The sequence below is a fragment of the Mchenga conophoros genome, linkage group LG17, assembly GCF_057382185.1.
Source record: "Mchenga conophoros isolate Kocher_MC1m ecotype Shallow Benthic linkage group LG17, M_conophoros_male_GT1.1, whole genome shotgun sequence".
NCBI classification, from domain to species: domain Eukaryota; kingdom Metazoa; phylum Chordata; class Actinopteri; order Cichliformes; family Cichlidae; genus Mchenga; species Mchenga conophoros.
The window spans coordinates 33,195,124-33,208,479 of NC_140542.1; the positions used below are offsets into that span (position 1 = coordinate 33,195,124).

Below are 13,356 nucleotides of genomic sequence, written 5' to 3' on the forward strand. Positions count from 1 at the left end.
GGGGAAAGAGAAGAGAGCAGGACAAGAGAATAGGACAAATAGCAATATATAGTAGTGAGAGTGAGTTTTTAATGAGTGCTAATGATGAGTGAAAAAGAAATGCTCAATTCATCATGGGAAGTCTCCAGCAGATTAACCCTATTGCAGGATAACTAAGAATGTGACTGGCTTACTAGATATTTGGGTAGATATGCAGTTGAACAGGAGGTGATTACTCACTGAAAAAATATCTTTCTACAGATTTTTTTTCTTATTGTTCTTTTATTACAAATATCACCATCAACAAATACTGAACTCAAGGCCTCGTCAATTAACTTTACAGTGAAAACAGCAGACTGAGTTGAAAGGCTGCAAATATTATACATTTTCATTGACAGCACCTTGAAAAGTGTTGCCTTTTCAAGGCTAGCTGCACCGAAACATTTTAGACAGACTATAAAAAGGAATTTACAATAAATACAAACGACAGTAAACAATATAAATAAGAGTCTGTTTAACATGTTTAACACAATTCACGCGATTATGTTTCAAAGGGAGGGTTGAAGGTCAGCCATTCCTTTTGCCCCAAAATTCAAATACTTGACAGGTCAGTTTGTTCTGTAAGTTGAGGTAAAGCTGTATCAAAAAAGCCCTCCCAGCTCATGAACAAAATGAGCTTTTGAGATGGCAAAATTGAGTCTTTCAGTGCCTTAAATTCAGTGCTGCTTATCAGACAAGTCTGACTCAAGTGACTTTATCAACACAATAAAAGCAGTGGTTTTAGATGTGGAGTCGTAGTCCTTTAGCAATGTAATGAGGTCTCTCTCACTGCGGGCTACAATACAATCAATTAGTGTCACTTCTGACATCGACGATTTGGTGGTAATAAACATAAATAAGAAATTAGAATAAAATGCTTACAGTACTTTGACATTCAGTGTAAAAATTTCTTTACAAAAAGCTGTGTGAAAAATATCGTATTTCCCCCATTATAAAAAAAACAGCCAAACACCTCGATCGAGGCAAGTGAAGTCGCTTCATGTGCAATGACACAAAAGAAACGAGAGTAATGGAGACACAGTACATGGTATACACAAGGTTAATGTGTTGGTCCCTCAGTCTGTTACGTGAATCTGTTTGAACCAACGCGCTACCAGAAGCAGGGAGCATTACCAAAATGCCAGCGTAAAAAACAGTTTGTATGGCCGAGGTCTTGCAATTGATTGTTGAACTATTCAAACATTCTTAAAGTGTTAGTTCCAGAGTTGCTTTGGGAATGCTACAGACGTCTTCGGCGTTAACGTATTTGATTTAATCTCAGAAATGTACACTTAAAAAAAAGAAGAAAAAACAAGCAGTAGTTCCTCGATTGCTGTCTACCTGACTTAATATCTTTTATTACACAGTTGTGACAGAAAGAAAGGCATTATGGACTTTGGAGCCCTCTGGGACTCTGGCCCCATGGCTCATCAGCTCCTGAATAGTCATCCAGTTATCCAGGATCTTTTTATTTCGTTTCTTCATCATCTTTTTGTGACTGAGCTCCAAGATATTGATCTCCTTCCTGCCTTCAGCTCCACTCAGTGGTCCCTCCTTTAAACACTCCAGGCGGCTCTTTTGCATAAACTCCCTCCTCTTTCTTTGCTCCCTGGCACGTGCCAGGTGCTGCTTCCTCTCCTCTTTGCTCCAGTAGCGGCCCATCTTCATCTCACTCATGGCGTCATCATCTGTGGTCATGCCTCCACTCCTCTCCTCTCTGATCCTTAGCGCCCTCTCCCTCAGTATGCGATCACGAGCAGGCCTCCGGGCAACGTATCGCGTCCCGTCAGCTCGAACTTTGACCTTCCACTCTAGTCGTGGTTCCCCAGGGCGTCCGTTACGGTGCACGGGATCTCGGCAGACACTGAGGAGACTCAGCTGGCTCTGCGAATACTCCACGGATGAATGCTGCTGTAGCAGTTGCATGTAGCTCTGCAACAAAGAAAACAGGGTTAACAACGAGGTGTTCTTCATATGCGCTTTACTCAAAGCCACAGCAGCATCAGGTTCACATGCATTATACCTGAAGTTGCTTAGATCCTCCCTGGCCATGATAAGGGGTCGTGTGATATGAAGAAGCGTAAGGAAGCCCTCTCCTTGACTCTCTGGTCCTCCCTTTCTTCTCACACCTCTCATCATCTGCAGGCAGAGCAGGGTCCGACTCAGACCTGGAAGGGTTGCTCTGATCAGGGCTGCTTGAGATTACAGGACCTGGATCTGCTTGTCTGCTACGACTAGATGTGCCCTGGGGCTTGGGGATAGGAATAGGGCTTGAGGGTGTTGAAGAAGCCAGTCTGAGGTTTTTCTGGTTGGTAATGCTGATGTGTCTCTGCAGAGAGTGGTCAGGAGATCTCTCCATACCCAGTGGTGTTGAGCGTGCACTTTCTGCTGTGTTGTAGGCACTGGAGCTATCCTTCTCGCGCATCTTATCGGCTTCCAACCTCTCTGGGTGTTCGTGAATGTCAGCCAGCCTGCTGTGCCGCTTGTGTCCATCTTTGGTGCTCCTTCCTGGTGAACAGGGCGACGGCTGTGAGTGCTCCTGCTGATGGGACTGGCGAAGCTGATGGGCCTGCATAATGCTCTGGCATTCGAGCTCAATGCTGCGCAGTTCCTCGTTTAGCATCCTCAACTCCTGCTCCACCCCTCCCCCTATGTCATCTACGCAATCGGCATCCTCTCCCCCTTGTTCAGTAAGGCTACACTCTATACTGTGTCGAATTGAGTACACCCCACACTCACCCCCGTTTCGGATCTGACACTTGAGCTCCAAGAGTTGCTGGAAGCGATTCTCCAAACCTAAGATCCCACCTCCACTATTGCGAACACTCCCTACCCCTTCGTGGCCTTGGCCTGTGGACAGTGTTCTCGTGCTCTGGTTTTCCCGTGGGACAACAGCTCCTCGCTTGGTGTGGGGATGCTCTGCCCGCCACCGCTCCCTTAGGCAATGAGCTGGGCTCCTTCTTTGGAGTTTAGCCAGCAGTGGTTGGTGCTCTGGACTGTCCGTACTGCGTCCAAACCCACTGTCTTGATTGTTGGAAGAACATGTAGCTGTGTCTGTTGTCATCCCTTCTTCAGCTTGATTCTGGAGTATTAAAAGAGAAACAGTTGTATTAGTTTATGAATGTTTCAATCATTTGTAAGACCATAAATTCTTTGTTGTCAATGATTTACGGTGGTCCGTCACTATAACGTGGTTGACTTTTCGCGGCCTTGCTGTTTCGCAGATTTTTTTGGTGCAGTTTTGCATGCTTTTATTTTTTTGTTTGTTTCCTTACAGCGCATTGTGTTCTGCGTCCTGATTGGCAATAGACCATTGTCAATCAATCTCGTGCCGTGTCTCCTGTACAGTACAGAATGTGTTTAGCTTGTCAAATTAAATAAATCTTCGATCGCTAGCAGTGTGACTCTGAAGTGTTGTACTGTGTTTGTAAGTTTTCTCCCCAACAAACACAACACTGTCGACAAAACGTTTTGCACCGTCAAAGGCAACCGCGGGTGCTTTTGGTTTCTACAATACTGGACTTATTTTTCTACAAAGGTTTGAACTTTGAGAGTGTTTAAACGAGAGAAAAGTGTGAAAATGTTCATGCCTGTCTGAGAAAAGTGTATAAACTGTGTAGTGAGGGGTTTTACAGCCTTAAAACATCTGTAATAATTGTAAAAAATAAAGTTGGCTACTTCGCTGATTTCACCTATCATGGGTTATTTTCAGAACGTAACTACCACGATAAACATGTACTTGGCTGCTTTATCTTTGGACATAAACAAAGATTAAAAAAACTAACACCATCAAGGTTTCAATGAACTACATGAAGTTAAGCTAGGTGGTGCATAAGGATTTAAAAGCCTGCAGATACCTAAACTGCTGTTTTAGGATAATATCGGCACAGCAGCAAAGGCAATGTCTGAATTGTTTTCCAAAGTACATGTTGAGGGTCAGTCAAGTACAGCAGGTGGTGAAAATAACTAGTCAAGAACGTCCAGACCTCACTTTCTCGGTCAAACAGGTTCTCATGCTAAAAAACCTTAGCTTAACCCTCATCTACCTAAATATGTAACATACATTAATTTACAGTGAGAAGCAAAATAATAATAATATTAATAATGATGATGATAGCAAAACATATTTCATCTCAAAGCATAATTAGTTATGTAATTAATATAGAGAAAAAAACATTATTATTATTTGTTCAAAATTACAATTAATTTGCATATTTTCTAAAAAAATATTTTATTAATACTTTATACAACTTGCTGCTTTTTCCAAGTACAATCTGTATAATTACTTAATAGCTTATTTACCACCCATTTGCCCCGGTATTTCTTAGTTTTTGATATTTTTCAGTAAACATTTTTTGTGGGGGGGTTTTTGTGTTTGTTTATCTGGTTCGTTTTGACCCCAATATAAAATCACCAAAATAGACACACAACACAGCCCAGACATCTAATCACTCCAGCATTTCCTGGGTCTGTCTTGGGGCCTTCGCGCCTCCTCCCCTCCTTAGCCTAGAACAACGCCAAAACAGTCTCTCTTCACCACTGTACTTTTAATGGACACTTTGTCTGTTGGTTGCTTCACTTAGCGTACCATCTTACCTCATCTCCCCTGTCAAAGCCATGTTCCTTCTGCTTCCTCCTCTCCTCGAGGATCTCCTCCATGAGCTCCTGTTGCTCATCGTCCAGCCATCCAGCCTCCTCATCTAACTGAAATCACAACATCTTGTCAGAAACCTCCCTCTTTCTCTTTGGCTTTGAATGAAAGTGTTTGTGTGTCAGCAGGAACTCCAATCACACTGACAGGAATGGAACGGGAGGCAAGTGCTTTTATTTGACATGACACAGGCTGTCAAGATAGGGCAGGAAGGCTGCGTAGGTGTGTATGTGTGTTTACCTGGATTTCTGGCCTTGTCACCAGTAGTGTGATGCTCCTTGCTTCTTCACTTGACAACAGGGCAACAGCCTTCTCTCTGTCTTGTACTTCACAGCCATTTATCTGTACATCAAGATGAGAATAGATGGTTCTGTCAGTGAGAAAGAACTGATACACAACAGTCTGCATATCTTACAAAAGAAATTAAATGCTTTTTCTCCATATACCTACCACAAATAAAATGAATTCAAATGTTTTAGCAAGCCACCTTGACCACACTGTCTTTTGATCTTTATCCCCCTTTATACCCTTTTCTTCCTCCATTCCTCCTCTCTTTTTTTAATACATTTCTTTCTTGGCACTCTCCACGTCTTCGCTGTTGCACTCATAGCAAAGAGACTCACTCGAGAGTGCATAGTCCGACCTCACAAGAGTCTACTCTCACCAAACCATCCAGACATACAATTAACTGTTCTTTGACAGGTGGCGTTCATCTTTTCCTCACTAGAGTAATGGGCCTGTCAGAAGAAGATAATAGGGCCAGGAGTACAGCAGGCCTTGCTCCCCACAATCATTCATAGTACCGGGAAACAGAAACAGTGTAGAGAGAATGGAGTGCTGAATGCAATAAATATGGAGGAGGAGTAATGTTGGTATATTGTTGTTCAGACTAGAAGCAAGTTGAGATGTTGCTTACCGAGGTCATCAATAATAAGACGACTTATCTGATTTATGCAATATGAATAAATAACTCCTTTGTGTGAATGTCATAGGCTACACATTCAGGGTGTCCACCAGAAAAATGAGATCCAGGCTGCTGTGGTGGGATCTAAAACTGCACTTGCTGGCTGTAACACGATCCACCTGTCATTTTCCACTTGTTATAAAAAAAAAAGGAACAGTGTGGGTCACTTTGTTTTGTGGTGCAAACCACAACCACTCTTTAGGACTGTTTAAGCCACTGCCAAAGAAAAGGCAAAAACTGCCATCAGAGAGTTTGGTAAAGTGATAGAGGCAAGGTATGTCGTAAGGTTGCGGTGAGATACTGTCCCAATAAAAGTCCAGAAGTACGGGGGCCCAGAGAGGTCAAATGCAATTGCAACTTGTGAAAACAGTAGCAAATAGAAAATACTGTAAAAGCTCACAAAACACAAAGAACGAAATAAAGAAACAAGAAATAGAAGAAACAACAATAATAGAAGGTAAATTCAACACATGGAATTAAAAACAAAAATCAAAGGAAATTCATACAAAAAACGTGTTGGTGTTTTGGGGGAGACAACAGAAACCGAAATGTGAAGGATTATACTGAGACACGCTTAAAAGAAGCAGAGGATGGGATGTTGGGAGGGAGAAAAAGGTGCAGGTAAAGACATATTAAAAAACAACAAAGTTGTGATTGTTAGATTGAAATGATCTGATTTTGCGTCAGAAAGAGATCAGTTCTGTAACATGCTAAAAAAATAATATTAAGTCTGCGTTAAGTGTTTAAGATAGATGCTTTGAGAACTCTTGAGTTTTTATCCCTCTGAATCACTGTGAGTTCCTGAGACACAGTAAAATCTAAAGATAAGTGATTGCTTTGAAGCCTCATTTTTTAATTGTCTTCTAAAGAACTTAAAGGCCAGAGGCAAACAGTTCTATAAGCCAGCAGCACACCTCACAGACTGTGCGTCTCTAGAGGCTTAAACAGCCCAGCAACATATTGGTGCAAGCCAATGAAGCAGAAAGCATTTACATTTACAGTGAATTAGTTGCATGAGTACTATGAGGGTATTTAAATAAATGTAGAAATACATGCACTTACTGATATGCACTGACATATTAATTCATATTTTATCTGAACATGTGTATGAATATAAGAAAATGCAAAATAACAGGCTGTAGATCAAAAAATAAAAACATAAAATCCATCAAGCAGCTCAGCGTAAGACCCAACGAGGGACCTTGGTCACACACACCTGCAAGCCCTTTCACTGTTTATCCTGCATACCAGTAGGAAAATTATTTAAGACATTTAAATGTAATATCAAATAGTAATTAGTTATTATTCATATCTGGCTCTCTTCCATAGCATGTCTTGTCTTGTCCTGTTTTCATCTGATCATTCCCAATTGGTCGTGGCAGATGGCCACACCTCCCTGAGCCTGGTTCTGCTGGAGTTTTCTTCTTGTTAAAAAAGTTTTTCTTTCCCACTGCCGCCAAATCACTTGGTCATAGAAGGTCACATGATTGTAGGGTTTTCTCAGCTTTTTATTTTTATTTTGTGCAGTCAATATAAAGTACCTTAACTCAGTCTGATGTTGTGATGTGGCGCTATATATATAACATTGAATTGAAGGTAAAGAACTGCACATGTTTTGTTGTTTAAAACCCCTTAGGCCTCACAACAATTTACTGAAAATACTGACATTTCTCACCGTTAATAAATAAAGTGCTGACAGCCCGTCTCGTCTATACACAGCTAATTGTGCCATCTTTACACTGTACGCACTGTGACCCCATGGCTGTTTCTGCATAACGAGGAACAGTGAGAAATTGCCAGAGAAAGACAGCGATCCTAGAATTGATGTAATGCCTGGTGTAACTGCAGCTAAGGACTTTAATTTCCCTGGTAAAACGAGGTGATTAAAAAGCTTTCCAAGACTGGAGACACCAGCCGCTTGGATATTCTCTAAAAAGGACCGCCTCGAAAACAAGCTGGCGGACGTCCAGATTAAACATAGAAAAACAGAGTATTGCTGTTTTCTTTTTCTTTTTTTTTGTCTTGTTCAGTTGTACAAGATCACATGCTGCCAGTGATGTGACTGTGAAGAATACTTGCGCACAGACACAGAGTCAGTTCATAACATAACCTGCTGTTCATGTACTTCGGGCACTGACATGAAAATACCCACCTGCAGAATACGATCTCCTTCCTTTATGCGCCCGTCTTTTGCCGCTATGCTGTTCGGCTCAACCTGCACAAAAGAAGTTGAAAATCAATGCTGACAGCCAATCACCACGCAGCTCTGTATCTCGAAAAGACAGCAGCGATGCACCACACTTGCACCGCCGCTCTTTTATGTCATGTTTGGAGAAAATGACATATGAGATATAGAAATGACACTCATTTTTCTTGCCTCCTATTTTTGATATGATGCAGGTTGATTTTCTCAGGTACTTGTGTCATGTAAAGGAAATGGAGATACATACGAAGCAGTGAATAAAAGCAATGAGAGAAAGAAGGGAAAGAAGAAACTAAAAACATGTGTTTGTGGCATAAACATCGTTGTGTTTAGCAGAATGTGCAGTGCATATTTTTCAAAATGCATCTCAGTGGATATGCATATAAGCTACGGCACCACCCAAAGCCCTCAACAACTACTTCATAAACTTTGTTGTTCTTGCATTGAAGATCAAGAGATTTAGCGATATGCAGAAAAAGCGAAACTTGGTGGAGTGGGGTTGAAGAAAAAAAAGCATGCCTTTCTGGAAGTTACACCAATACCGCATGCATTATAATACTGGGAATTAGCATTTCTATCCTTCTATCAAATGTATAAAAATAGATCTGTTATGCCGGTTGGAGCCGTCACAATCTGCCGAGGTTCAGCAGGTGCCTGCGCTTTTTTTCTTTCCCTTTTTTTCTCCTTTTCATGCTTTTCGAAAACTAACAGGTGAAAAACCGGAGGAATAAGTGACATCTCGCAGAGTTACAGTGTGTATGAAATTATTTCTGAAAAGACTGAAAATGAGCTAACCACACTGCATGTCTTTGTGTTTCTGCCATTTATCTCCTTATGTTGCTGAGCTAATCCTCACTGTAGCTCTTACTTTTCCCAGCCTTGCCTTTTGTGTTCATAATGGGATTGAAATTGCACCTGCAGTCAAACTAAACATTGAACATTATTGAATTCCTTTCGCAGCCCCTATAATTCTATCATTCATTCAGCTCTGTCATGGAAAAATGTAATAATTTGTTTTCATTTTGTGTTATTTAAGGGTTTTTTTTCAACAGGAAGCAGCGCAAATCATTTGAATAAAAAAAAAAGAACATCCGTAATGCATTTCTTCTTTCATTTGTGCGTTTGGCATTCAGATGGTGGATTCCACTAAATGTGCCATTTAATATATTGTGTGTTGGGGGTTGTCGCTCAGAGCTTATTAAAACCTTCAATTCAAACTTGTTTAAGAGGAGGGAATGAGAAAGTCAGGAAGGGAATCACATTTCAAAGCTGACTTCCTTTTTTGTTCATGCATGTCTTATTCTGAGTTTATATTTGACTAGCAAACATGTGCTCTGCTTTCGTATGTAAAAACAAGAATTCTTCTGTGATTTCATCCTTTCTTTGACTTTTTATCACTCCAAACAAAGCTGATCATGGGGCCCCGGTTTATTACGTGATCAGGCAGCTTTGTCTCTTATTGAATTTAATCATTTTTTATTTTTAAGGGCTTCACTGCAGGACAGTTTTCTATGAGAAGTGTTGTTTCTGTCCCCACCTGGCTCACATAGATCCCAGTGTCCTCCTCATCATCAGTCCTGTAGCACAGTGTCAGGCCCAGCTTTTCTTGGCTGTTCTGCCTGCATAGCTCCACTTCCTGTTGCAGAAACACGCACACACATAAAAAGAAAAACAGTAAGGACTCTTTGATCGGGACCATTTTACTCAAAAGAAAGGTATTGTTTTGCAGCCGCGGGATCTGGACACAGACTGCAGTCATTGAGTCAGCTACAAACTCCTCTGTATACCAGAGTATTCTAGAGTGAGGTCCTCTGTCTGACAGCTAATGCTTGGCCCAAACTGGGTCATGCAACAGGACAATGATTACTACTACAACACCTGCAAATCTTCAACAGAATGGCTTAAAAACAGAAGAGAATCAAGACCTTCAAGTTATTGCAGGTAAAGGTGATTCCACAAGGCAGTTTTTCACGAGACTGCACATTCTTCAGAGTCCGTTGAAAACTTTCTTTCTTACTTGACTTTATATACTTTCTGAGTAAAGACTTATAGTGCAGTCAGTCATTGTGTTATCATGTACAAAAACCTATCAGTCTTTGCAGCTTGTTGCCAGATTAGCAGGGTGCTAGTCAGTCGTACTGATAACAGAATTTTTAATCAGCAGAAGATTTGTAAGGAAGCCTTTTGAATTTGGGTATTTTCAGCATTGAGAATCTACAGGCCGAGCAGGTTTTTCAGTTCCACGTTGTTTTACCGGGTATTGCTTTAAAGAGACATATAACTGCAGTGATCACCAAACACGATAAGCAAGCAGAAACACATACAGCACAATAATTTATATAGTCCAAGTATCGCATGACATCATATATATAGATATAGGCTCAAATGGAGCCCTGTCAAGCGATCTGTCAATCAATAACATGAAAGTCTGTCAAACGTAAACCGAACATGTGGCAGCATACTGTGCAGATCTTTGATGGCTGTTTTGATGCCATTTCATTCACTGATACCCTCCCACAGGAATTTTCTCTCAATTTAGCCTGACTCACAACTGGTTCCTTTTGATCTCAGCTGTGTCTAAATGTAATGCATAAGATAACTCCAACGGTAATCTTTATTAACCCCTCAGTGCCAAATTCATTTCACTGCTGTGATATGAAAGGCGGGGTGGGGGATGGATTGTGTGGGATAGATTGTGGGGTATAAAGACGCTGAGGGTGGGTGTGGTGTTCATAGGGGGCAAGAATTAAAAATCCCCAGCCCCCTTTTTTTCTGTCATGGGAAGCAACGATGGCAAAGATTGACAGGGGGAAGAAATTAATTTCTTTGGCATGTTATCCCCCTGTGGAAGCAGCCCTGACCTTCAGAGGTTGGGTGGGGCGTGCAAAGGAGTTTACAATATTGCAACACCATGTGCTGGTTTTGACAAGCCACACTCCTCAGCAGTTTAGTACACTGGTTGATTTGTACAGCCCCTGGCAGTGAAATAACAACTGCATGCAGTGAGATCAGGCAGCACTAATGCCTAACGTCAGTGCACATTGGGCGGTTCGCCAGGTTTCAGTGGATTACTGGATGCCTGGATCCACGGGTGCTAAAGCTATGAAGTGATTTGATTAGTGATGATTGGATCATAATCTGTGCCGCTGAGTTTGGAGCATGGCACAGCAATGACTTAAAAAGTCATTTCATCCGGCTTGCAATGCATATGACAACTGATGTGGTTTCCCAGCCTAAATAGGGAGGATCACATTTACCACATGTTACAAATATATGGGAGAAATAACGACACATTGACAATGGGTGGCATTTTATTACCACATTAAACATCTGGTAGTAACATTTCACTTTTATATGCACTTAACTGTTACTTCATGTTTCATTTTAAAAGAAATAGCTGCCAAGTGTAATGTTCACTGCCTCATTGTGTCCTCATTGTGGCTGATGATGATGCTGATGATATCCTTTCAGCTTTAGCTGTTTCGAAGTAGCGGTCTTTGAATTTATATTGATCATAATTCAGTCAATCCGAAAAAGATTGTGGATGATTTTAAATGACAGGCTTCCCACTGATTGCCATTTATTGCGGTAAATAGGTAATAGTACATTTGTTCATTCTGTATTTTACTTGTTTTTCAGGCTTAGTGTTCACATTTTGCTTCAGCTTCACTGAGCTTTTCAGCTTTTAACTGTTAGTTATGTTAGAGATATTTCAGCTTAGTTGAATTCAACTGATTAAGCATTAGGGAATTAAGCGGATGTGACTGTAGTAGTAGTAGTCTTTACCAGCTTTATAAGGAAATACTGTTTGTTAGGGGCAGAGTGTCCAAAAACCAAGCTATAAATTTGGGGCTGTGGGTTTTGAAACACAGAAATGTACCTGCTGCAGAGAGTTTAGTTACAGCTCGAAATAACTGCAGAAATATTGCAGTTTCATCGTACGTTTGTTTTTTCTCAATTCTTTCAAATTTGTTTCATTTTGATCCAGAGAAAGTGGTACTAGGCCTTTTTGCATTTTTTTCATTTTGCTTTATACTTCCACAACCCAGCGCTCAATAGGACCCTTTGTTCTTGCACATCTGTTTGCATACCAGTATTTGCTTCAATCTTGGTTTGGAAGATTAAAAATTCAGCATTTGAAGTTTGGCACCTGTTGACAGTCCATAATTACGACATTAGAACAGGATTAATTTGGCAAACAGATAACTGAATGCTGTCTGGCAGGCAGCTGCCACTTTATTAACCACACTATGCAACCTAGTGATCACACTGAGTCTTCATTAAAATCCGTTGTTCCTCAATATTACTTTGCCTGGTAGGTGGATATAAAAGATGTGTCTGAAGAAAATACCCATTTCCATACCCGCATGGTACTGGGTACCCTAACTGCAATGGCTTGCTATTCAACTGTGAACTTTATCTTTTAGAATAGTAATCAAAGCATCCACATAAAAACTACTTTGAAAGTCTGTTGCTACTTGACGATATTGTGGTATGGTACATTTGGCAGGGTATTATGACTGCAGGGGTACCCATGTGTACGATCAAACTGAAGTGAAGCTAAACCTGTCAGTCAGAAGTAATGTTCCTGGGAATTGCAGCCTTATTCTGTTTCATCCAACAGGAAAGCAATTCATGTTTCAGTTAGATACACATGAATGGACAGAGGAAAGTGTAGACAGCTGATTTGATGTGTGTGCTTGTGCATAGATGTGTGTGCTGACCTTGTTCTGATACTACTGCTATTACCACACACAAGCCCTCCGCTCCTCAACCTTCCCCAGACCCACACAGGAGAATCTTTTATCCAGACGACTGTAAAGGTAAGACCACAGCTGGCAGCAGACAATACCCTAATGACCCACAATGCAGTTCACTGAACCAGGAAGTGCCTATTAAACCAGCGAAGGCACCTCGGGAGTAGCAAATATCACCCATCACTGTCACCTGGCATGATATTGAGGTCTACTGGCTGATTGGTACGGTTCATCTGTCACAATGGAGACACTTGCAAGTGCACGTGGTAAATGTGCTCTTTTAATCACAAGATTTTAGTAAGAAGGAAAAAGAAACTTAGAGATTAGCAAATTTAAGAACAATAAGCATAAATCATCCACTCAACCAAACGATATACACTCAATGGGCACTTTATTAGGCACACCAAGTATCAGGTTGGACCCCATTTTGCCTTGAGAACTTTTTTAATTCTTCTTCAGATACTTGGTCCATACTGGCACGATAGTATATATATGCAAACAACTGCTGCAGATTAGTCAGCTGAACATCCATAATGTGAATCTCCTGCTCCACCACATCCCAGAGGTGCTCTATTGGATTTAAATGTGGTGAATGTGGAGGCCAATTGAGTACATTGTTATGTTCAAGAAACCAGTTTGAGATCATTTAATCTTTGTGACATGGCACACTACCTTGCTGCAAGCAGCCAACAGAAGATACTGCCGGTAAACTGTGAATGGACAGAGTCAGTAGCAATACTTAGATAGGCTGTGGCTTTAAACA

General features: G+C 41.0%; 1 protein-coding gene across 2 annotated transcripts in view; it reads right to left on the reverse strand.

Moving 5' to 3' along the window:
* Positions 1-264: 264 nt before the first annotated feature.
* pdzrn4 (PDZ domain containing ring finger 4) overlaps positions 265-13,356 on the reverse strand; it is a 46,312-nt gene continuing 33,220 nt past the window's right edge. For both annotated transcript variants that reach the window (XM_085252580.1, XM_085252579.1), the window contains 6 exons: positions 9,374-9,472; positions 7,786-7,848; positions 4,910-5,011; positions 4,615-4,722; positions 2,042-3,100; positions 265-1,950 (listed from right to left, as the gene is read on the reverse strand). In XM_085252580.1, the coding sequence (XP_085108706.1) occupies positions 1,378-1,950; positions 2,042-3,100; positions 4,615-4,722; positions 4,910-5,011; positions 7,786-7,848; positions 9,374-9,472 (2,004 nt within the window). In that variant the 3' untranslated portion in view covers positions 265-1,377. The remainder of the gene's footprint in view (positions 1,951-2,041; positions 3,101-4,614; positions 4,723-4,909; positions 5,012-7,785; positions 7,849-9,373; positions 9,473-13,356) is intronic.